General features: G+C 42.3%; 1 protein-coding gene and 1 long non-coding RNA gene across 3 annotated transcripts; one reads left to right on the forward strand and one right to left on the reverse strand.

Annotated features, from left to right (window-relative positions):
• Positions 1-393: 393 nt before the first annotated feature.
• Positions 394-4,856, forward strand: CBLN4 (cerebellin 4 precursor). Its single transcript, XM_015882107.2, has 3 exons — positions 394-1,513; positions 2,700-2,816; positions 3,557-4,856. The coding sequence occupies exons 1-3, from the start codon at positions 1,238-1,240 to the stop codon at positions 3,752-3,754; spliced, it is 591 nt and encodes a 196-aa protein (XP_015737593.1). The 5' UTR covers positions 394-1,237; the 3' UTR covers positions 3,755-4,856.
• Positions 4,857-7,860: 3,004 nt separating this feature from the next.
• Positions 7,861-18,504, reverse strand: LOC107323245. Of its 2 annotated transcripts, none has more exons than XR_004309420.1 (3): positions 16,501-18,504; positions 14,756-14,869; positions 7,861-13,848 (listed from the first exon to the last, which is right to left on the reverse strand). It is a non-coding gene; the product is annotated as an uncharacterized LOC107323245 (long non-coding RNA). The 2 variants fall into 2 exon arrangements; XR_004309421.1 differs by having other exon boundaries at positions 7,861-12,627; positions 13,700-13,848; positions 14,756-18,504.
• Positions 18,505-21,116: the final 2,612 nt, after the last annotated feature.

Below are 21,116 nucleotides of genomic sequence, written 5' to 3' on the forward strand. Positions count from 1 at the left end.
GGCTTTTCTCAGCTTCATCTTTGTTGGTGTCACTGGAAGAGGATGTCAATGCATTCCTAGAAAACAGTGCAATTTCTTTTTTTCACTCTTGTCTGAGTGAAGGGATTCCTTAAGGTTTGCATCTGGCTTTCAGAATTTGACAGAAGATTGTATTTATTGCTGGCTAAGGGGACCTTGTGGCTGCTTTATGGCTTCTGAAGGTGGCAAGCAGTGCTGGTGGCTGCAGCTCCAGTAGCTCCAGATGGGTCTGGCAGCTCCGGGCAGGGATGGACAAGAAGTGAATGAAGGTTGCTCTTAGTGGTTGACACGGGACACCGGCTCTGAGGCTGTGTGCCCCAGCTGGGCAGCTCCGGGTCGGGGTGCAGTGCCAAAATAGAACCGCAAAGCAATTTGCAGGTCTGTGCCCTGGGAGACTCTTGCAGGTTGAGATGCTGCCTCCCAACCAGGCTGCAACTCCTATCCCCGCCTCCTTTTGAAAACGAGAGACATTGCACTGATTTGTGGCTTTCCTTTTGACTTTACAGCTGCCGTAAAAGTTGCCTGGGAAGACAAGCGTGCGTGTCTTTAGGGGGCAATTCCGAGAGGAAAGTCCCTCCTAATGGAGCCCAGCTAGGTGAGGGATGGGCAGGATTGTGACATAACTCTTTGGGGGCTGTGGCAGACAGAGAGGCAGAGACAGCCGGAGCCCGCACCGGGATCAGACGGCGGGGTGAGCTCCAGCCTCTCCGCTCACAGCACCCCGAATCTCCAGCTTAGAGCAAGGACCCAGCAGCAGCAATCATGGCAACGACGAGTGGTTTTATTTCTTCGTTACCCGTCTTTCATCAATAATTCACCTGCGGGCTCTTTTTTCCCCCTTTCTTTTTTTTCTTTCATCCCTTTCTCTCCTTCCCCGCTCTCTTCCCCCCCCACCCCAACACTTACCCCTCTCCTTATAACTCTTTTTTGATGTGGAGAGTGGGGGGAGAAAGGGGTGCACCGGCGAGTATTCGGCTGCTTTTGGTGGCGCGTTGTAAAGAGCTCGCGAAAGGACCGGGGTAAATAAAAAAATAAATAAGGGGAAGAAAAAAAAGGCACCAAGTGGTGGCGGGCGGGAGGAGGAGAAGAGAAGACGGAGAGGAAGGAAAAAAAAAAGAGCGGCAGAGAGAAGAAGCCGGCAGAAAGAAGACTTTCAGAGCGGCGTTGCCGCGGTGCGCGGTGGCCGGAGCGGGGCGCGGAGCGGCCGCGGGTGCGGACCATGGGCTGGCGGCTGCTGCCCGCCGTGCTCCTGGCCCTGGCGCTGGGCGGCCCCGCAGTGCGGGCACAGAACGAGACGGAGCCCATCGTCCTGGAGGGCAAGTGCCTGGTGGTGTGCGATTCCAACCCAACCACCGACGCCAAGGGCTCGTCCTCCTCCCCGCTGGGCATCTCGGTGAGGGCGGCCAACTCGAAGGTCGCCTTCTCGGCCATCCGCAGCACCAACCACGAGCCCTCCGAGATGAGCAACAAGACACGCATCATCTACTTCGACCAGGTGAGCCGAGAGCCCCCGTGGGGCCGCGCTGCGAGCAACAGGTACCACCGCCGCACCCCCCGCGTCCTCCGTTATTTCCCACCGGAGTTTGGGATGCAGCGGGAGGGGCATCGTACCGCACCGCGCGGCTCTCCGCGGTTCTCCCTTTGCCTCCCCACCCCCGGAGATAGGACAGCCCGCGGGGATTGACTGGGTGTGAGCAGCCTTCCAGAGGAGAAAGAGGAACGATTTTCAGGGAGAAATCATTGAAGTTCTCTCTAAAAATCACAGCTTCGTAACAGAGCCCCTCTCGTCTTATTTGCGTTAAGGGACAGATAGCAGCATGTATTTAATAGGAACTCCTGCCCTGGGGCAGGTAACTGAGGCTGAAGCTTGCTTTAATCCCTGCCTGCTATCATAAAGAACAGTAAATTGTGGTGACAGCTGGGGCCAAGCTTATTGCACGGCTTTACGCTGACTGTTTGCATCACCCCAACTTTGTGGGTATTCCTCATGGCTTTCCAGGGCTGGGTCTGGCATAAAAGAGCCTGAAAATATCAATTAGAGTATAACTAAGTGGGAAAAATAAAAAGTACATACTAAAAGAGATATTCATCATATGGATGATGCAGTTATTTGGTGTGTTCCCCTCTGTTTAACCAAACCCAAATCATGAGGAGTGCTTACATAAAGAAGGCAGCAAAGGCTCACAGCCAGACGGTGCTCATCCACCAGGCACTCCTGGAGCTCATCTGACTGAGCTGTGAATGAACTGTAGTGTTCCCACCTGTTCTTGCTTACAGCTTTGAACTTCCAAAAAGGTGCTGTAGAATTGGCCATTGCTTTCTATCCCAAACCAGCATGCCACTCCCAGAAGCAGCATTTTGATGTCATTTTGGGGGGGTGATGAACAAAAATGCCTTTTCCTAACATTCTCTAAATGTGTAGAATAAAGATCGTGTATGTGTGGGATGTAGCAAAGTAGGAAGGATTTCCCCTTCAGCTTATTTATTGGAAGGCTGCACTATAGATAGAACTAAACATCCATTTTACGTGTAATATTTCAATGCAAGTTGATAGAACAATGAATAAAAAAGCATAGATGTAGATGGAAAATTGGGTGAATAGTTTCTACAGTTGATAGTTGGTGTGTTTTGAGTAGTGCTGACTGCCTGTGCTAATTCCCATCTGTACTTTTTATTTGTAGATCCTAGTAAATGTGGGCAACTTCTTCACGTTGGAATCTGTCTTTGTGTCACCAAGAAAAGGAATTTACAGCTTCAGTTTTCACGTGATTAAAGTCTACCAGAGCCAAACAATCCAGGTATGCCTATACAATCTTCTTATTAAATTGTGTATTCACAATAGAATCCAGCCTGAACACAGGAGTATTTCTCACACTTTCAAAGAGGAATAGCTTAGTTTACAGCAACCTGTGGTGGTGTACAGCTCCCAGCTGAAGAGTGAATATATTTAAACTGAACAGCTGTAATGAGGCAGGATCCTCAGCTGAGATATACTGAATAGGTTTGCTGTGAGAACCAAGTATCTGGGCAAGTATGGGGTGTGAAGCAATGAACCGAGTGAAAGGTATCTCCAAATTTCACTTGGTTGCCTAAGTACTATTGAAAAGTGATCTTCTGCTACATGAGACAGCGTGGGATACGAAGCATTTCTGCCTGTTTTGGTAACATCTCATCACCAAGCTGCCAATCATGGTGCTACATGAAAATGTCTTTTCTGTATGTGTCTGAGTGACCAATGAAGTGGGTAAAGTGAAGCAAAACTGAGCTCATGGGTCCATGTTGCAAGGCAGTGAGCACAGACAGGGCTGCCTGGTCAATAATTAGCAGCATATGCAACCAGTATCTCATTATCCTTCACACTGAGCTCCAGCCATTGCAGTCAGGGGATGGTGTCCCAGTGATTGCATTCAGCTGCATGTCAAGGCTGGGAAACAAAAGGGCTTGTCCACAACATACCTTGGCACTCTAGTTAATATTCAGTGATACTTGCTATGGTTTTGCTGTTAATTAGAGCTTCTCAGTGCTTTTTCTCATGCAGGTTAACTTGATGCTCAACGGGAAGCCAGTCATCTCTGCTTTTGCTGGGGACAAGGATGTCACTCGTGAAGCTGCCACTAACGGAGTCCTGCTCTATCTAGACAAGGAGGATAAGGTTTACCTGAAGTTGGAGAAAGGTAATCTGGTCGGTGGATGGCAGTATTCTACATTTTCTGGCTTTCTGGTCTTTCCCCTGTAAAGTCAATTTTCCTGTGACGTTGGTCCAGTTGTGGAGTTGTCATTGCCTCTGTTACATGAAGATCATTCTGTCATCGTGGGATTGATGTTTCCTTATTGGTTTTTCATGGGTGAATATGGATTCTCTTTATGGATTTTGGCCTCATCTGAACTACATGTGAAGTTTCACAGAATTTTGTGTGTTTAAATACAATATATTTGGATTGAGACTAAAGCAGACGATAAATACCTGTGCTTAATGTTACGGTCTAAAGCTGCCTGCAAGTTTTATTCAGATTTTGTTTGCTGAACTTATGGATTCATGAGAGAAGTGGATTTTCTTTAATTGTGAAACGGCTGGCAACCAGGTCTATAATTTAGCAGAATTTGAGTTTAGACTTCAATCAAGAGTGTTGCTGCCAAAGAACTGTCTATTGATATATTGGTCGTACACATTTCTGTCCCTGGGACTTAGCTAACATAAGTTATTCCATTGTCTTGAGAAAAGTAATTATTTATGCTAAGTAACTGACTTGAATTCTTCCCTGCTGTAGTGTGTTGGATGGTTCACCCATATATCCATGCTCTGTCACTGGTAATGATTGCATCTTGTCAGCTAAGAGGGTATGGCTGGATTCTAGTGGAATCTGTAAGGTATTCTCCTTTTCCAGAAACAAGAGCAGCTGACAACCGTTAAGCAAAATACTCCGATCAGGGTTAGAGGTGATCATCCAGGCGTGATTTTCAGAACAGCTTTCCCTTCAGGAAATCTCACACTTACTCTTCCATTTGAATTAATGTGATTGATAATAACTGCTATAATGAAAACCTAAGGGATCCCTTCCTTAGACACAGATGCTTTATTAACTGGAGGTGTGTCCCCTTGTTTGTAATTATGCCCATTTTTTCAAACCTTCTGTTGCGTTCAAGTTATCATCTGGCTTTGCCTTAACTCCACAACTGTACATAATTTTAGATCGTTTGCTTAACAAACCTGGAATCCAAATAGCCGGAACCTCACTTGGTGCAATATCTTTTTGGTTTTTTGTACAGGTCATATGAACCTCATAAACTCATTAATTATGTCATCGTTACATAATAAAGATTAATATATGTTAGCTGAATTTTTGACCTTTGGATGTTGGAAGTCACTTCACGCTATTTTTTTTGTTGGATTTAATTATTATATGCAAAGTACGAGCTTTTGGGATTCACAGAAAGTGCCCTGGGAGGCAGGAGAGCTGTCCTAGTTCAGTCTGGTGGAATCCTAGAGGTAATCAGAGTGATCTAGAAATAACCTATGCATTATATTTGAAAGCAATTAGGCAGAAATCTTGGCTTCAAGGAAGTTAATGTGAAGAATCACATTGATTCCAAAGGATTTTGGATGAGGTCTATGCTTTAGGTTTTGCCATCAGCATTACACTCCAGTGCAATTAATCTGAATACGAATTGAAAATGATTTTCATGAGCTGCTAGTGAAACCTCCCTTCCTCTTGCTCAAAAAATATACGTGGAATTCAAGGGATATTCATGCCTTGAGGTCGTTTGGTTGAGACCATATAGTTTCTGCACAGAGCACTGCAGTTTGGGTGGATGTGGAAGGACGTGGCAGGAAGGCAAATGATTTACTTCTCTAACAAATCCATTTGACAATGTCCGTTATGAGAGATCAGAATGCTGCAGCAAATAAATGTGTATGTATACATAAAAATCTGTGATTGCAGCACATAACATGCATGCTACGATGGAGAGTTTATTTTCCATAGGGGTTGATTTTAGAGGGGAACAGCAGTACAGCTCTATTTTGTATAAGATCAGTGGAATCTGAAAACTCACTTTACCGATTGATCCGCATGTAACACAACTGAAAAGCTGTTCCTGCACAGATGGAAGAGGAATGGTACTAAAAGTGTCTGTGTGCTTTTTGGAATGATCAAATGTATCCAGCTCCTTCAGTCTGTAAACTTATGATCTCTAAAAGCTGCCTTTAGCAATAATACTCAGCTCTTAATATACTGTTGATTCCCCCTTGGCAAAATGTTTCCTTTTGCTTCTGAATCGTTAGCAGTTATTTAAACTTGAACCAGAGTCTGGGAAATTATTCAATTAGGAGATGAAATTTGATAGAGATGCCCTACGTTTTTCTCCTCTGTCTCTAAAATGGCACTTCCTGCCCAGGTCTGCTGCTGATGAAGGGGAGAAGCATGGAGCAGTCGCTGGGAGCAGCAGGGTGAGGTGTGTGAGGTTGCATTGCCTGGTTAAAGGTCTCAGAAGGAGCAGCAGTGGCTGTCGAACCACAGCTAAAGCTGCTTTGCAGAGCTGGAGCTCCTTCCTGTTCTCTGGTCCCACGCTGCTGTTGTGTTAATAGGAGCTTCTCCCAAAAGAGCTGCTTGGAGGTCACCTCATGCAGAAGGAGTTGGGCTTGGGACCTGCTGCCTTTCTTCTCTATCTTCTCATGTCTGTGCTGCAGCATCAGCTCTGCGGCTGGAACAGAAAAGGGTGAGCACATGAGAAATGTTTCTGGCCAAGTGCGGTGCATATATTCTTATTATCTCCTTAAAATGAGATCTCTATTTACTTTCAACTTTTTCTGTATTTATTTTTGTACCTGTATTTGGTTATGAAACAGGGAGAGAAAAAAAAATCAACCTATTTCCCCACTCAGGTGATATTTATTAGCAGAGGCAGGTGTTGTTCTCTTCTCCTACATTCACCCTATGTAGAAGTAGCTCTGTCCTGGGAGGCCCTGGAGCACAGAGTTGGCACATGGCTGTGGAGACCAAACCGGTGCTATTTAAAAGAAGCCAGGTAGCAGAAGTTGCTGGCCATTTATTCATTCATTTATTTGTACCTATTTTGCATTATGTCACTTTCTGGTAGCACTGGAGGTGTCAATTCTGTCCCTATTCCCAGGCCCAGCTCTGCAGCTGAGCTCAGACCGCCCCTCGCTGCTGCTCACCCCATTCATTCTGCTGAGCTGCTCTTTTCTTCTGACATAAAGCAATTGTTGAAAGGCTGTTTTGGAATGAAGGGCATATTGCTGTATCTCCTCTTCCTTATTATTTAGATCTCTGTTACTACATTCATCTTCCTAGAAAAACTAGACGGTTTTAAAGTGCTCTGAAACTCAACCTTAGCTTAACTTTGTTTTTGCATGCCCCCAGAAGGATGGGTCTGTGGTAGATGCAGTACTTTAGCAAGCAGAATTTAGGATAGAGAAGATAAATGCAAGAAGCAGTGTGACACAATCACAAGAAGGAAACTGAACCATTAATAGGAAATATGGGCTCAGGCAGAGAAGCAGATATATTTCTTCCTCCCTTCATAAGTGTTTCTGAGTTGGTAATATGCTTTACCTTAGCAATTCATTACAGTCGCCCATCATATTGCAAGAACTCTTTATAATATTAAAACTCTTTGTCTTCTAAAGGCATTGTTAACCAGATGACACAAAGTGCGTACATGAAGATCCCCAGTGACAGAATGCAGTGGTTGGCACACGCCACAACATCGTATTTTTTGTGCTATTGTTGTGCAGATGGAAATGGCTCCTCTGAGGAAAGACATTGTCTTAGATGCTGAGCTAAAGTTATTTATCTGTTGCTGTTTGGCAAAGGAAGGGAAACCTTTCCTACCCAAGAGCTCTAAGGGGGAATGTGTGCAAAGAACAATGATAAAATTAGTCCCCATTATATAAGTGATAATGAGGATGATGGAGATGTGGCTTGAACAGTCTGGTTACAGGAAACTGTGGTTTAAGGTGGTTCAGCTTAGTTCCAAAAAAATATATATATACACATATATATTATTTTTTTTTTCTGTGTGTGTGTGTGTATATATATATATATATATGGAATTGGAAGTGATCTAAGAACTGCTGAGGCAGTACTGTAACCTGGATAGAACAAGGGGGAATGGTTTAGGTTGGATATTAGGAGGAAGTTTTAGGTTTAGTTTATTAGGAGGAAGTTTTTCACTCAGAGGGTGGTGATGCACTGGAACAGGTTGCCCAAGGAGGCTGTGGATGCCCCATCCCTGCAGGCATTCAAGGCCAGGCTGGATGTGGCTCTGGGCAGCCTGGGGTGGTAGTTGGTGACCCTGCACATAGTGAGGGGTGGGGTTGAAACTGGATGATCACTGAAGTCTTTTTCAACCCAGGCCATTCTATGATTCTGTGATAGATAAAAAGGCAGAAAATAACTTGACTTATGAGTTTAAAGAAACTGCACTGCTCATTTCTTTGTAAGAAATAGACCCTGGTTCATTTCCTGAAAGCAAAACTGTGACCCAAATAAAGAGAAGACCTGAAGAATGATTACATAAAACATGAGAATATTAAGGTGGTAGCGTTGTAGAAGAGAGAATTCTACTGTGCTGTCCTGCATTTTGATTTTTGTTGCCCACTTAATTGGATTCCTGCAAGAAGAATAAAGGTTTCTGGAGAAGATAGAGCCAAGACCATCTATCTTAGCTGTCTTGAATTCAATACAGGTTAAGTCAGATAGTCCAGGCTTAGTCTATTATAAATAGTGACTCACCAGGCGTGATTCAGCTGTCATGTACATTTTGTACAGGAATTATTTAACTGCATGAGTATGGAAGATACTTCTCTGTAGGTCTCTTAGGCTGCTGAGGGCATACAACTTTGAATGAGAATGTTAGAAACTGAGAAACTGATTTTAAAATTCTGGCTTGCAGACTGTAATCCACACCACCAGTTTGTGTAAGTATGTTGTATTGAATTCTATGCACATATAATTGGTGAAAAAAGCTGTGAGGTTTTAGTACCTGTCAATATCAATCTTGGCTAAGACATAGAATCCTGAAAGGCACTTGGTTATTGGGTGGTAGATACAAAGGGGAATGCCTTTGGAGTAGCAGTGCCTGTCCAGATCGGGACAGCACTCACTCCACCATGTCATGAGACAGGTGAGGAGGGCTCAGTGTTGCCCTCGCCTGTTGGGGTGTGTGTGTTGCTGGAGGTCTGCACTGAAGGTGCCATTAGGAGAGGCTGTCAGTAGAAACATCCTCACCTTGTACCTTCCCAGTGGCAATAGAAACATACTGTAAGTGAATGAGTAGCCATTTGGGTGCTGCAGGGCTGTGCAGCTTTAGGTACAAGGCAGGGTTGCCTGTGAGCTCTGTAAGCTCAGTCTTTTTGCCTATACTGTAAATCCAAATGTAGGGTGTTCAAAAGGCATTGTTGGATACTTTTCTTTCTTTTTTTCTTCTGGAAACCTCAACTATGGAATTTGGTTTTCATACTGCCCCTTAGGATCACCACGAAGTAATAAGTCAGCATCATTTTCTAGCTGCAGTTGATAACATTTATTGCTAATTCTTTAAACCCTTCTTTAAAAGAAAACAAGTCTGCAACCTGCATTGCACCCACAGGAATAATCTTTATTTTCCTCAGTTTGGTAATTCAATTGTGACTTGTAAACTTGTGCAGCTGTAGCAAAAAAAAAAGTATACAGTCAACTCCAATCTATCTTGAGGAAAGTAAAAAGTGCTTACCACTACCACTATAGTAAATCCTGGCTGCTTTATTAAATAAATGTAGAATTTCACTTGGAAGCCTTAAGGAAGAAGAGTTTTAGAACATCTGAACAATTTAGCACATTTTAAAGCTGAATGAAGACTGATTTAATTTTAGGGTAAGATTTAAACTGGTGGCAGAGCAAATCCAACTTACTTAAATTAACTTGAGAAGTGTAGGCAGTGTTTATGCCTTCTGAATTGTGAACAGCAAACTGGTCTACCAGATAAATTCTTGAGCATCTTAATCTTTTCAGTACTGCAAAAGTGAAGACTCTCCAAGAAAGACCCCTTGACTATTTAGAACTGTAAGTCAGAGGGAGTGAGACTGTGATAAAACCATTATAAGAGAAATTCGGTGCTCAGGTGGAATGGTGCTGCTAACACTGAAAAATAGCCCTCTAGTTCCAACAGCAGCAGCACTGCTGAATTGCCTGCCAGTATAAGATGTGCTGGGTGTAAGTACTGTGGGACAAGACACAGGGGGACAGAGCCTGAGGGCTGTGCCTGTGTGAACTGCATTGTGCTGGCAGTTTGGTTGTGCTGGGGCTGTGCCCCTCCTGTAAGTATTGCTGTGTGCATCTTCTGGAGAGGAGCGAGAGCTGTTCAAATGTTTCACTTAAATACAAGGTGCCAGCAAACTGCTGGCTATAGAGAGGTGCATGCATGAGAAACAAGCAGGGATGTAAGAGGCTTTTTCAAATCAGTGCTGTATGTTTCCTTGGTAGAATATGAAATTCTCTGCTCATTATATTGTGTGTTGTAGTTGTGCCTAGTTAGGAGAAACGCAAACTGATTTTTATTAGTTTGATTTACAAAAAGAAATATTTTTCCAGCAGCTAGATTTAGTAACGGTGTCCTATGGAATAGCTTTTATTGTGTGTAATCAATGATATTGATTTCCCTTTAAATATGAAGATTGCACAATTCAACAGTGGATGAAAGAACAGTATTTTAAAGGTGAAGTGACTGCGTGGTTTGCTGAGCTCTCTTCTCAGTAAATCACCCTTAGTTTAACAGTTTTGTCTGCCATGGGTCTTTGTGATTTAGTGCCTTTTGGTACTTAACGATGAAAGCTTTATAATATGTTGAAACAAAGCTCTTAGCACTTTTCAAGGCCTCGGTATGCTTTCTAGGTTATTTTTTCTAGGTAACTTTAGATATTAAAAGCTGTTCTTCTTTTGATTTGCTTCTCTTTGAATATAAGATGTCAGACAGAGTGCTGCTTGAAGCTCAGCTCAGAGATCTGGAAGGTTGGTGAACCCTTAAAATCCTTTGCATTTAATAAATGCCATTAATGCTTTTGCACACCCCCCTTTTCTATTAGAAGTAAAGAGGTGCAAGCTTGTTACAAGGTGTGAGATAGTTATTTGTCATAGCCAAAAACACACTGAATATTTTCACAGCCAGCATGCTGTAGTACAGTGTCAAGAAGGAGACTGAGATGGTGTAGAGTTGGGGTTTCTCTGGCTCTCAGTTCATGCTTATCTTTGCACCGGGGAACCTGCAAAACGATCTTTCTGACATCATCAAACCCTATTAGTATTACCTCCATAGCATAATACATTTGACATCCTGTAATTCAATAACAGTCAATTGATGTACCTTTGAAATCTGAATTATACTAAGAAAATCATTTTTAAATTAATATGATGACATCCCAGTTCTTTCAGTGATGTCCTACAGCTGCTCATGTGCTACTGAAGCCAAGGAGAAGGAGAGGACATACAAATGCCTTGAAGGATTTTGACAGCCAAAGTGCTCAAATATGAGTGAATCCTTATGTTCTTCAGTACCACAATTAGTGAAAATTTAAGTGTCTGTAGCTGCATTTAATACTGTAAATTATTAGGTAATTAACCCTAATGCACCATGTTCAGAATATCTAGCTTTCAAATGTAGCTGAGAGCATCTTTCAAACGCAGCGTTACATATGACTACATCACTGCCTAATTACAAACAGAACAAGCCTCTAATGCAATGTGAGGGATTTAGATGGTGCTAATGGACAGTGCAGGAGGAATAGGGGAAAAGAGAGACAGAGAGAATGAAATCATTTTCCATCAGAGCAGAAAGACAAAGATTTATATATCACAAGGATGCAAATAAAAGAATATCCAGACAAAGGATGCTTTGTTTGCAAACAGATCCGTTATATTATGTTTATTATCTTCCACAAGGGATTGTGTTTGTTCTTCCACAAGCAGAAGTGTTTTAGTTTCACATTTAATGAAACAGGGATAATAAATAATTAAACCATCCCATTTATAAATAAAACTGAGATTTTCAGAATCCCTATTAGCTAAATCAATTCTGGGGTTAGGGCAGAGATTAACCCTAGCAATGTCAAGCACTGCAAGCCTGAAGCTGATACTTCCACTTGTACATTCACAGCAGCAGCCATGTGACTGGGCAGAGGATCCAACCCCCTCCCAGACTGCACAAAGGACTGGGACTGCTTAGATTTCCTGATATAATAGCACTGATGAGAGAGGAAAAAAGAAAAGGATGTACATCTAGTAACATATTGCTGGCCATATGGCTGCTTCAAGAGAACAGCAATGGATCATTCTCATATTGTTTGAAAGGGAAGAAGAGAGGAAGGAGGAACAGATCTGATGTCACAGATGAGATCTGTCAATAAACTGCAGTGTTAAAAACATACTACAAGATTTCTGCATGTATGTAAAGAAGCAAAAGTCTATTCATGCCAATGAGGGGACTAACAGCCACCTGCTGGCATTAATGTCACGGGTTTGATTTACACTGAGTCCAGCTCAAAGAATGAGGCTCATTTATGCCGAGTAAAAGTGGTGACACTTACTGGAGGGATCTGGATAAGCTGGGAGGAGCAGACCTTGCAGCTTCACATACTGCTTGCTGACAGTGCTGGGCTGTACCAGCTCCCAAGAACTGCAGGCTTCTTCTTCAGTACCTGAAGTTTATCCACTGTGAGGGCAAGTATAAACGCAAGTGCCAGCACAGAAGTAGAGGGCTGTGAGAAAACAGCAGGAAACACGGCTTCATGCAGTAGAAGCATCTCCTGTGCTGTAGCTTTCTATCCTGGAATATAATACAACTGTGAATATTACACTTTCTACACTTAAGAAATGCACTAAACAACATTTACCAAACTGTCAGCACTAAGAAAACAGGCTAAGGAATAAGACTCAAAGCTGTTGAGTCTGGATGTGCTGTACTCACGGATGATGATGCTGGTGCTGTGCTCTGTGCTGCGGGGAGAGAAATGCAGGTGGATGCCCAAGAACCAAACAGAGGGGCAGATGGAGGCACCCACTTTCAGTAGGAATTCTCTCTGTAGTTTGGAGTCAAGTCTTCCTGCAATAAGCAATGCTGTAAGAAAAAGAGAGATGGATGAGTCCTGCCAGCTCCAACAACTCAGCACAGCTGCTGCTACTTGCAGGGCATCTCTTAGGACTCAACAAGAAGTGATTATTTTCCTCTGCAATTTCACTTGTCACCAAACAGCAGAAGCCAGCAAGCACTGCATGAATCTCAGCCTCAAAAATGTCTTGCTACAAAATGGCTATTCCTCTAGGAACTGAGCAGTATAGGTCAGGTGTAGACACTGTCTGAATCTTCCATCAGAAGGCAAGGAAAAAGGAATGAGGATTTTTCCTTGTGATCTTGGTTCAGAGTCAGCTGGGGTTTGGCTCTGCATGGGAACCAGTGCCAGATGTGCCATCTTTCCCCTTTCATGCATCTTCCTCATCATCAAGCACAGCACCCTCCCACCTCCAAGGGGAACAGCACAGCCCACCCATCTATTCCCAACAAAAGTCACACTGCTGGAAAACTGCACCATTACCAACAGCTGGTATTTCTTTAGAATTAAATAGACAGATCTTGACATTTGCCAGCCTGTGTCGCTCCAGCAGTCAGCTGTTTGGCAGCAGTGGGATAACTGAACTCTTTTTCCCTATACAACGGTCATTGACTTCTAGCACACACGAAGAGAACAGATGTTTTTCCCTTGTTTTTTGCTGAATGTGCCCATACTCATGCGTGACAGCTTGGCAGAAATACATACAGTATTTTGTATGAACACTACAAAATAAAATGTGAGGCACTCAATCCTCCACACACACAGGGGCACAATCACCCTTAACTATGAGTCACAGAGAGCAGCTAGAAATCCACGAGGGTAAATGTGCACCTCTCTCTGAGAATAATCACTACTTCATGTTTGCTAATAATTATAATTTAATTGTAAACTCTATTTAGATATCTTTTAAAGTAGGCAGTTAGCATTAAAGCACTTTGAATGCAATTATTTGCTATTGAACTTCCTCATTACACAGCAATTGCAACATACATTTTCCTGTTTAAGGACATTCTTTCCCCCTGTTTGCTGACTGCACTTGTAATCTGATAATAAAAAACACTGGATCTGCTATGAACTTACCAATTCTCCATGACTGATCTATTTTAGAGGAGCACAGCAGGGTGCTCATCTCCTGAAGCACCAGCAAACGTTTCAGAGAGGTCTGTTATAAAGTCATAGCTCCATCTTAGGTGAGAAGGGTGATACTGGGGATGATATGGAGAATGCACCTGTAAAAAACACCACCCACCATTAGTTCCTTCTATTAAAATACTGCTTTATTACCTACTTTAATTATGAGAAATTCAGATTGGTTCATATGTTCTCCAAACTGTGGGGACTGCATTGTGTCTTCCTCATAAATTAATCTAAAATTATATACTAAAGCATGATTTTACTTACAACAGCGCAGTTGCTGTAGATCCTTCATTACTTAAATAATCACTAGGTGATCGATTGAATTTGGTCCATCTGAAGTCAAGGTGCTCTTCTCAAGACCTTTTCTTTTTCTTTCACAGAATAAAACTGTAACAGATTTTTCCACCTTGCGTTTCTAACTCATAGCTTACACTTTAGTAGAGAGAGGAAAAAGTTACATAAAAACACATCAGCTGTTGCCCCTGACTTCATTTTCTTATCCACAGAGGAAAAAAGTAGCCAGTTAACAGGAGATGCAGTTTTGACCCCATAAAAGCTACTTTTTGCAATTCCAGGTTATTGTAACCAGTCTGTTGAAGAATTTGTACTCCTGTGGTACTGTCCAAACACTGGTATTTTTCAAATTTCACACTGCAAATACTGCAAGGAACAGCCTTTTTCCAACTCCTTGGGATGGGCTCCTGTGCCCTTATCCACACTGAATAGATACTTCATTGAAGAGCAAAGCTATAGCCTTACTTCACAGGTGTTATTTACAGTGCCAAGTTTTAAGAGACTCAACAAATCACCCTGAAATTATTTTATCCACTTGGTTTCCACCAGTTAATAGACAGAACTGAGAATGGGCCCAGCATGGTAACATCCAGAACAGGATTGAGAGCTCCAACGGCTTCTGCCTTTACTAAATCAGGAAGTATTTCGCTCAGCAAAAACAGTTTTTCCACTTTAGAAAGTCAGTACAAAAACTTTCACACTGACCTGGAAAATTCCTTAGCTGTGATTCTGTAGGTCTGAGGAACTGGATTCCAGTTGTGTTTCAGTGCCATAGTCAGAATGATGCAGGAGACCAGTATGGCTGGGTAGCGAGGAAACCTGTTTGAAATAATTACTGCCTGGTGAGGGAATGAGGCAGGGAAGAAATATGCCATGGCCCTGCACATAACTTTTGTAGAAGCCAAACAAAATTCTAGCTTCGAAGAATTTGGAATATACTGTAAATCTGGTATTAGGAGGTCTGTGTTCTTCCCTTTGTGAGAAGCAGCCTCTTAAATCCAGTCCAAGTGTGAGAAAATGGCGGGGGGAAATGGGCAGGTTGATGAGTGCTAGAACTAATAAATTTTGATTCCTATGGATTTGTATCGCCTGATTAAATAACTCTGCCTGAATTCTACCAAGGATTGCTGTCATCTGCATCTGCTGGTTTCTGTAGGTAGCTACCATCTCCTGAGTTAACACTGCTGATATATATTGATCCCCTGCAATATTTTCCAGCAGAGAGGCCCCTGGAGCCTGGCACTGCCACAATCACAGTGTTCTGAGCAGCCTGGCTTTATCCAGCCTCTCATAGTCCCTGTCAACAGTGATACCTGAATGCTGAGGACTGAAGCAATCCACCAGCCCATTTCTTTCCTACAGTGCCTCCAGTATCTAATAGTCCCCAGTTAACTCTCCAATAAGGGACCATGTATGGCCTCAGGTGCATCTCCTGCTGTGCTGAGAGTTTGAAAGCTGTTCTCTCCCAGGTCATGAGCGAATTTCTAGAGCTCAGGAATGTATATATCTGCGGTAAAGCTTTTTCAATAACAAAGTGTTTATAGTGCTGCTGGCTGCTGTAGATTCTCTGGTGTTTAATAAGCCATGAACTCCCACTGCCACTTTTCTCACTTGCCTGAAAAAACTGAAATAGAACAATGGCAGCACCCAGGGAACACGGAAGGACAGATGTAGGCATGTAAACTTCCCACTCACTCCCAAAGTGAGGATTTCCTCAAGGAGCCAGGCTAAAACGAGAGAAAATATCCTCAAGGAAACTGTGTTTTACATATCTGCAAGAGACTGTAGTGCCTTGCATACAAAATGGATGTCTACCTCAAAGCCAGAGGACTCTCGAGAGATTTAAAGGCATAACATACAGCAAAGGAATTTGTAATAGCTATCCAGCTCAATACAACATTGAAGCATTTTTTTTGGCAGAATGAGCTTTTCTGTTACTGCTTTAAAAACCATCAGAGAACAGAGCAATCCTTTAGCAAACGTCACCAGCAAAAACGCATATATTCTGCTAGTTAAGCTACTCTGAGCTAATCTCTTTTAGACACTGGTTTCAAATTCCTTTTGCCAGAGTTGTTTTTTTGCTGCTGAGAGCAGGATGGTTCAGCATGGCAGGTACAAGAGTGTCTTCTCCACACTCAGATACAGTCTGAATCTCTGCCAGCAATTGGAAAAGGCCCTGCAGAGACAGTGCTATGGGAAACAGCCTCTGAGGCTGGGGAGATTCTCATCCACAGCCCATCCAGATGGCTGGGGCTCCTCTACCTGACTTGTCAGCACTAAGCACTGTCAGCTGTGCACTCACATGGAGTTTCCCAAGGATCAGTAAAAGCTGATGGACTACCTGGCTTACAATTAACTGTAGAAGGAAAATTCCTGACAGTATTACCCCACTACCCTCTCATTTCCTTTCCTGATGTGTGCGCATTTTTTCAGGGAATGGGGTTACATACCAACAGGCACAGCTGGCAGCACGATGTAGCCTCCTCTCTGCAGCACTGACAGCAAATCAGCTGAAGATCATGGCCTGCACTGAGCAAGGAGCAGGCTCAGAGTCGAGGTCTGCACTCCCTGGGAAGCTGGCATAGTTAAAAACCCAAGGGGTCACTCCTTAGTGCTTGCAGCTAAATCACTTCATCCAGATCTTGGAGAAGTCTGCAATGCTTCCTTTTCCAAGCAGGTACAATATCTGGGGCTGCACCGCATTCTCTCCTGAAGCGACCTGTTTCCTCTCTGTGTGTCACTGGGCAAAGGACATGAAAGAGAAGACTTAGCTGTAAGGCTTGACATCTGTGACTCTTCATATAGATCAGACAGTTTGGCACATTAAAATAATTAACAGCCCAATAAATCTTACCTGCTGTGAATACGCTAGACTTTACCAGAAGACCCAGAGAAATCAGATCTTTTCACAGTATTATACACAAAACAGCCGTTCTACACAGTTGGCAATTTGTTTTTTTTCAAGTGTCAGCCTAGAGCAATAATTTTGGAAATAAACATGAAAAATCCTTCGCTTCTGTCAGCTTACAGCAGTTTACACTCCGGTATCAGGCATTTCTCAAATGCACCAAGAAATGCCGACTGTGACACAGTCTCACTTCTTATATTTTGCAAAATCAGAGATGATACATCACATCTAAAAAAAGAAAGCCCATCCATTTGCTGGCTGCTGTATTCCCCGAACACTGTTGTTAAAGACTAAATAATGGCCTCAGGCATAAAACAACCTACCAAGAACAAATATTGACAGTACTTTAGAAAACTAAATGATGGTACTTTTGCAAAACAAAGCAAACCTTCAACCAATTCCAACCCCGATTTTATAATGTAGTTACATGAAATTTTCATTTCATGTGTAATAATAATGGGAAGACTATGGTGCATTGCCAAGACCTGTGTGTATCTGCAGAGTCTGCAGGGGTGGTTAACCTGTGAAAGAGTCAGTTCCTCAGCAGGTAAGAGCAGAAGCTGTATTTTGCAAGATGTCACCTCTTAGGTAGTCTGACTAGTGGGTTTTCAGGAGTAGGGTTTGGCACCCAGAGCATTTCCTAGAATAACCTAAGTTGGAAGGAACCTTCGAGGTCATTGAGTAGCCAATATTTGTCCATCACAACATGTAGATCTTAGAAGAGTAAGAATCAAAAGTCTACCTGGAAGCTCATTACTTAGAGCAAATGTAGCAGCAATTTAGTACAAACTCTTTCATAAAACACACCATGAGGATCAAACCATTGAGATTACTTCTATTTCTCCTTTTCTAAAGCCTTGGCTATCAAGCTATGTTGGAAATGGCTAAGCTGTTCAGCAGAAGGCCCAGCAACATCAGCAGTGCACCTCTGAATGACTTCTGGAGATCTCACTTTCAGTAATCTATCTTTTTGTTTTCTCCATGGACCTGAAGGGCCTAGATCTGATTACATTCTGTAAATCTAATGCTTTAAAATGACCCTTCAAATGCAGTCAGCATCTCAATGCCTGGAAGTTATGCAAGAAAGTAAAGCAAAGATGAAAACAGTATAGAATTTCCAGTGAGAATGACAGTTAAGAAACCAGTAGTTTATCTGAGAAAATATTGGTGTCAAAAATAGTTGATGCATCTGGCATCAAGGAAAGGGAGACAACAGAAGCCAAAATGTCCTTCTGAAGTAATTTGAAACTATTTTTTCCCCTGTAAAATTGGAAAGAATTCTGCTTGGGGAAGGCTTGCTTTGTGTTTTGTGGTTGTTTGTTTTTATTTCATTGTAATGTGGGATTGAAAATTATGTGTTCTGGCTACCACTATTGGCTGACTTCTTTATGTATCTTATTTATTTTCTGAGTCTACATTATTTCTTTCTTTGCCAATATAGACACTTTCATTACTGCTGAATACAAACTAAATGAAAATCTGTGGTCTATTGTACGTTCGTTCCCTTTTCATTGCCTAGGAAACCATGAAAGATTAGCAAGGCAAACTGGTGAAGACACAGAATATCCATCATCTGTATGTCTGTGTGGAAACATATCCCAGGTATTAATGCTGCGGTGACAGTAAGACAGTGGATTTCTATTTCTAAGGCACAAAGACATCAGCAAATCCCTCCTCAAACTGCAGAAGTGAATAGTTCAGGGCACATTGCCTGGTCTGCCCCTGCCTTGCCCCTACTGCGTTCACCATAGCAAGCTGCACACGACCATCTTATCCTGGGATTCTTTTCATCAGCACTGTAATTCTGAGAGCTATTCATTGCCTGCTTTGCTCTGGTACATGCAGGTCCTGACTGAGTTGCCCAGATAGCGCTGCAATATCTTTATGTGCTACTGCACCATGCAAAACCCAGCAGATTTTTTTCCTCTTGATTTCCTTAAAATCCATCCTCTCTGCTGCAGTCATCACTTCACAGAAATTACAGCCCATCTGCCCCAACACACCCTCCTGGTCTCACTGAATTCCTGCAGCTTCCGCCTTTGTGGTGCATAGGACTGGTTCAGCCAGGGCTATGTCCCAGAGCAGCATTTCCTCTGCCTGGTCTTACACCTGCCTGTGCTGAAACGTGCCATGGGAGCCATTAAAATCCCATTTCTTGCAGTATCTCCTTTTCTAAGGACAGAAATACATTACAATTACTGCAAATGCCCAAGGCAATGAATCCTGAGCCTTTAGCAGCATCCGCTATATGCATGTCTTCAGTCCTTTTTTGCAAGCCAAATATTTGATGGAATTACAGTTCTGACATCATGAAAGGAAATGGTTATCTGTTACTTTTCCTTGTTTCCCAGCCTAAGGCATCTGTCTTTGCAGATGACAGCAGTAACAGAAAGGGCTCTTATTCCTGTAACCTGAAGTGCTCTGGATCTCAGACACATTACAGATTGCCATTGACACTTTGTTCATACGCTCATTGAAGGAACTGCAAACTCATCATTATAGGGATGTGCAAATCCCTCTTTTGTTTTCAAAGAAACCATTTAATTGTCTATTTTTCACCCTCAGATTTTTCCCAGCAGTTTCATAAGCTGACGCGGCAAAATATCAGTTCATTACATATTTAAATACAGGACCAATTTGAAATAATTTATCTTCACTTTGGGAGCAAATTCATCTATTATTATTCCATGAATAATATCCAAAAGAACAAACTTAAGCCCTTCTCTCCTATTTGCATTCCACTGTAGAAAGGCAGGGAGAGCTGACAGACCATTTACTTTTCTGTAATAAAAAGGTGCTTTTTTTGTTTTCTATTTTTTATTTTTCTTTTTTTCCAACTGTAGCTGTTTAAAAACAAACAGTGCTTTAAAAAACTGAAAGAATCCCATGGAGTCCAAATATCTCCATGGATCGGCTGCTTCAGTGGTCCGTGTAAACATTTTATTTGTGTTAAACCCTAAGTTTTGGGCCTCAATCCCCTACTGAGATGTAGGTATGTACCTTTCTCCATTCCTGCTCCTTCTTAACCAAAAAGACCTTCTACCACTTAGTGGCTTCATATCTGAAGTAAAACCTGCACAGCAGTTTTCAAACATAACTTCACCATGATATTCCTGGCATGGACTGACAGCAACTCCTCTCACTGCCATTTCAGAGCAGGGAAACAACATTCTATACAGATGATGGGGAGTAACATTAACCTACTGTTTGATCCAATTTGATATTTGATCAGATCTATTTCTGAATGATGTCTCCCATTTCTGGGGGAAGAGAGCTTTGCCTCGATGGGCAAGCACTGAAATTCATAGCTCCTTGTTGATAATGTAATCACAGCGTTGCATTAATTGATCTTTTTCAAGATGACTGTTGCACGCTGTGCAGGCTGTCCCAGAGATAAAGCAGGCAGCAGGCTTCTTCTTGATATATTATTTAATGCAGGAGAATTAACTTCTGACAATGCAAGTTTTGATTCTGGCCAAGTTTCAGAAGCTCTTGTTTGGGAGCTATTCAACAACACAACAAAGCTTTGATCTCCCTTCTCATGAATGATGGAAGAATTCTTAGATTTATTGCCTAAGATTTCCACTTTATTAAGCTGTCAAGTTTTGCTCACTGGCCTACTACAGAGTGAAAAACTAAATTTGATTTAAAGGTCAGAGGAGCTGCATGACACCTACGATCTGCCTTTGAATTGTTTTTTTAACACTAAATGGAGTTTACAAGGAGAGAAAATTGGAACTGGTCAGCATAAGTCATCCCAATCACAGTGTCTTTGGAAAGACAGCTCTGCTTTCAACCACATTAAAGGCGATAAAGGAGATGGATCCCAGAGTCCCACACCAATGTATCCATGAAACTTGGAGCAGAATTCTGTGACTGCAGTTGCTACAACTGAGCAAGGGAAAAAGCATCAGGAAAACGCTTCTGGTTTTGACCACCATTAAAAGAAACTTCAATTTGGGGATATTTTAATCTGAATGTACTGGAGGCCAAAATGAACTCACAATAATAAGCTCTGACCAGTGTCCCAGCAGACCTGATTATTTTCATCTCTGCATCTCTACATCTTTTAATTCAGATTATTATGCCAAATAAAGCCCTGAAAGAAATTTCTTTTTCTTTTAAAATAGTTTTACAACTGCTGCAAAATATATTAGC

This window comes from Coturnix japonica, chromosome 20, assembly GCF_001577835.2.
Source record: "Coturnix japonica isolate 7356 chromosome 20, Coturnix japonica 2.1, whole genome shotgun sequence".
NCBI classification, from domain to species: Eukaryota; Metazoa; Chordata; class Aves; order Galliformes; family Phasianidae; genus Coturnix; species Coturnix japonica.

Coding starts and splice junctions, on each gene's coding strand:
- CBLN4 (XM_015882107.2), top strand. CDS start 1,238: ATGGGCTGGCGGCTGCTGCCCGCCGTGCTCCTGGCCCTGGCGCTGGGC. Junction 1,514..2,699: donor GCATCATCTACTTCGACCAG/GTGAGCCGAGAG, acceptor TTTTATTTGTAG/ATCCTAGTAAATGTGGGCAA. Junction 2,817..3,556: donor ACCAGAGCCAAACAATCCAG/GTATGCCTATAC, acceptor TTTCTCATGCAG/GTTAACTTGATGCTCAACGG.